At 57.6% G+C, this 2,613-nt stretch overlaps 1 protein-coding gene across 2 annotated transcripts in view; it reads right to left on the reverse strand.

The window, feature by feature from the left end:
• The window catches only part of Usp20 (ubiquitin specific peptidase 20), a 31,047-nt gene that overhangs the window by 15,567 nt on the left and 12,867 nt on the right, over positions 1-2,613 (reverse strand). Inside the window, exon 3 of one of the 2 annotated variants that reach the window (XM_004640452.2) lies at positions 1,570-1,666. In XM_004640452.2, coding sequence (XP_004640509.1) covers positions 1,570-1,650 — 81 coding nt within the window. In that variant the 5' untranslated portion in view covers positions 1,651-1,666. Of the gene's footprint in view, positions 1-1,569; positions 1,683-2,613 lie in introns of both variants that reach the window. The other variant, XM_023700509.1, reaches the window with a different exon arrangement.

Below are 2,613 nucleotides of genomic sequence, written 5' to 3' on the forward strand. Positions count from 1 at the left end.
TTTTTTTTGCGGAACCAGGGATTGAACTCAGGCCCTTGCGCTTGCCAGGGAAGCGCTTATTCCACTGAGCCATCTCCCCAGCCGCCAATGTGTGGGCCTCTTCTGAGCCTTGTGCTGCCATCTCTCTGCTCACTACAGGGTGCCATGAGGATGTAACATCAGGAGCCAAAGCAATCACTTTGGACTCAAAAAAATCACACGTCAAGAGTGGCGGAGGGGCCGTGGAGCTGGCTCAGTGGAATAAGCGCTTCCCTGGCAAGTGCAAGGGCCTGAGTTCAATCCCCGGTTCCTCAAAAAAAAAAAAAAAAAAAAGAATGGCATAACAGGGCCAGCCAGATAGCTCAGCGGACTAAAGCTCCTGCTTAGGCAAAGCACAGCAGCCGTGGTTTGATCCCTGGCCTGCTGGCCCCTCCCTGCACCGAGACAGAGATTAAAACTGGGTGTGGTGGGGCGCACAGTAATCCCAGCCCTTGGGAGGCTGAAAACAGGAGGATCACAGTCCGGTCTATGTAGTGAGACCCTGTAGACCCTGTACTAAATTCATAAAATTGAAAGAAAAAAGAATGGCACAGCCCCCTTCCCAGGCCACCAATGGGCCTCTAGGAGACACAGCCAGGGCAGCAGGCCACCGCCCTGTCAGAGTAGCTGCTGGTGACTGCTGGCTCTAAAAAGAAGCAAAATGGAGCGGAGCTGTACCACCAGCTTATGGTTTTTTTTTTTTTTTTAATGTATGCCGTACAGGGTCTATAGGGTCTCACTACACAGATCGGACTCTAGTGATCCTCCTGCTTTCAGCCTCCCAAAAGCTAGGCTTATAGGCACGCCCCACCACACCCGGTCTCAGTTGTGTCCCAGCTCACCCTGGGGCAGGGCCAGCACAGCAGGCTTGGGATCGAACCCCCAGCTCCTGCACCAGTTTGCAGGCGCTTTCATCCACTGAGCTATCTGGCCAGTCCTATCTTGGTCCTTGTAAAAAAAAACATACAAAAGCAGCTGAAGAAGTGGTGACCTAAGGGGAGAGGGCTTCCTGACATGTCACTGTGAGGAACACCAAAAATGTCTCCTTCTGGTAGGAGGAGACTGGGCACTGAGCCCAGGACCTTGCACTGAGCCGCTTCAGCAGTCTTTCTCTTTGTATTTTGAGACAGCTGCGAAGCTGTCCAGGCCGAGTGTGAACTTGAGCTGTTCCTGCCTCAGCTTGGCAGCGTGCTGGGACCACAGGCGCTCCTGTCACGCCAGGCCGTGCTGCTTCATTCCTGAACCATGTTCCCTTTTCAGGAAGGTTCAATTTAACAACCCTGACATAAACACAGAGGCCACAGTGCCCGGCTGTCTTCCCACACCCACACGAGATGGGCTAGTGAGGGCAAGCTGCGCATGCATGGGACTCGTTCCACGCCTAGCATGGGGACTCCCAGGTGCAGTGACTCAGATGGCTGGGCGGCCCCGTAATTAGGGTACAGGAAGGAGGCTGCAGGGCAGACGCCAGCATCCTGCCTACCCAGAGGGGCCCTGCAGCCACACCCAGGCACACAGGGCAGGGCCGGGCCCATCCCCACCACACCTCACCTTCGACTTGAGCAGCAGGTCCTCCTTGGTCACCTCCCCTATGGAGTCCAGGTGTGGGCAGAGGTCCCGGGAGCTCCCCATTGCGGCCTGGGCTCACCTGCGAGGAGACACAGCTGCTGGGTGAGCAGCCACCAGCCAGAAGTCGGGGTGTCACTCTGGCCAGAGACCCAGGGCAGCTCCCCAAGCTCTCCAGGCCTTGAGCCCCTCCTCTGAGAAGAGGACAGATGTCCCCATGGTCACTGGGCCATGCACAGGCAGCACGCCTAGCAGGCAGGCAGGCAGGCAGGCAGGCAGGCAGGCGGGGGAGTGTAAGCCTTCAAGCCTCGGGCGGGCTTCAGGAGGCCCACCTGAGCGTGGAGCTACCAACCCTGGGTCTCTGTGCAGCTGGGTTTGTTTTTTGGTAGAACCGGGGATTGAACTCAGGCCCTTGTGCTTGCCAGACAAGCACTTATTCTACTGAGCTGTCTCCCCGGCCCCTCTCTGTGCAGTTTAGGCCAGCCTGAACTCACTATGTACCCCAGGCTGGCCTCAAACTGGCAACCATCCTCCTGCCTCAGCCTCCCTAGTGCCGGGGTGACAGGCCTGCACTGCTATGTCTAGAACTTTTTGGAAAAATAAATGCCTCCCTTGGGGAGTGTCGCAATGGGGATGAACAGTCCCCAGGTGTTAAAACTTTACAGCCTGTGCTCGTGCGCCCACACCACCGCCACCACCACCACCTCCACCTCCAACACCTCCATTACCACCACCACCTCCACTACCACCACCTCCACCTCCACCTCCACCTCCACCACCTCCACCTCCACCTCTACCACCTCCACCACCACCTCCACCACCTCCACCATCTCCACCACCTCCACCTCCACCGCCACCACCACCACCACCACCTTCACCTCCACTACCACTACCACCTCCACCATCACCACCTCCACCTCTACCACCTCCACCGCCACCACCTCCACCGCCACCTCCATCTTCACCTCCACTACCACTACCACCTCCACCATCACCACCTCCACCTCCACCACCTCCACCGCCACCACC

Source organism: Octodon degus, unplaced genomic scaffold, assembly GCF_000260255.1.
Source record: "Octodon degus isolate 3935 unplaced genomic scaffold, OctDeg1.0 scaffold00123, whole genome shotgun sequence".
Lineage (NCBI taxonomy): Eukaryota > Metazoa > Chordata > Mammalia > Rodentia > Octodontidae > Octodon > Octodon degus.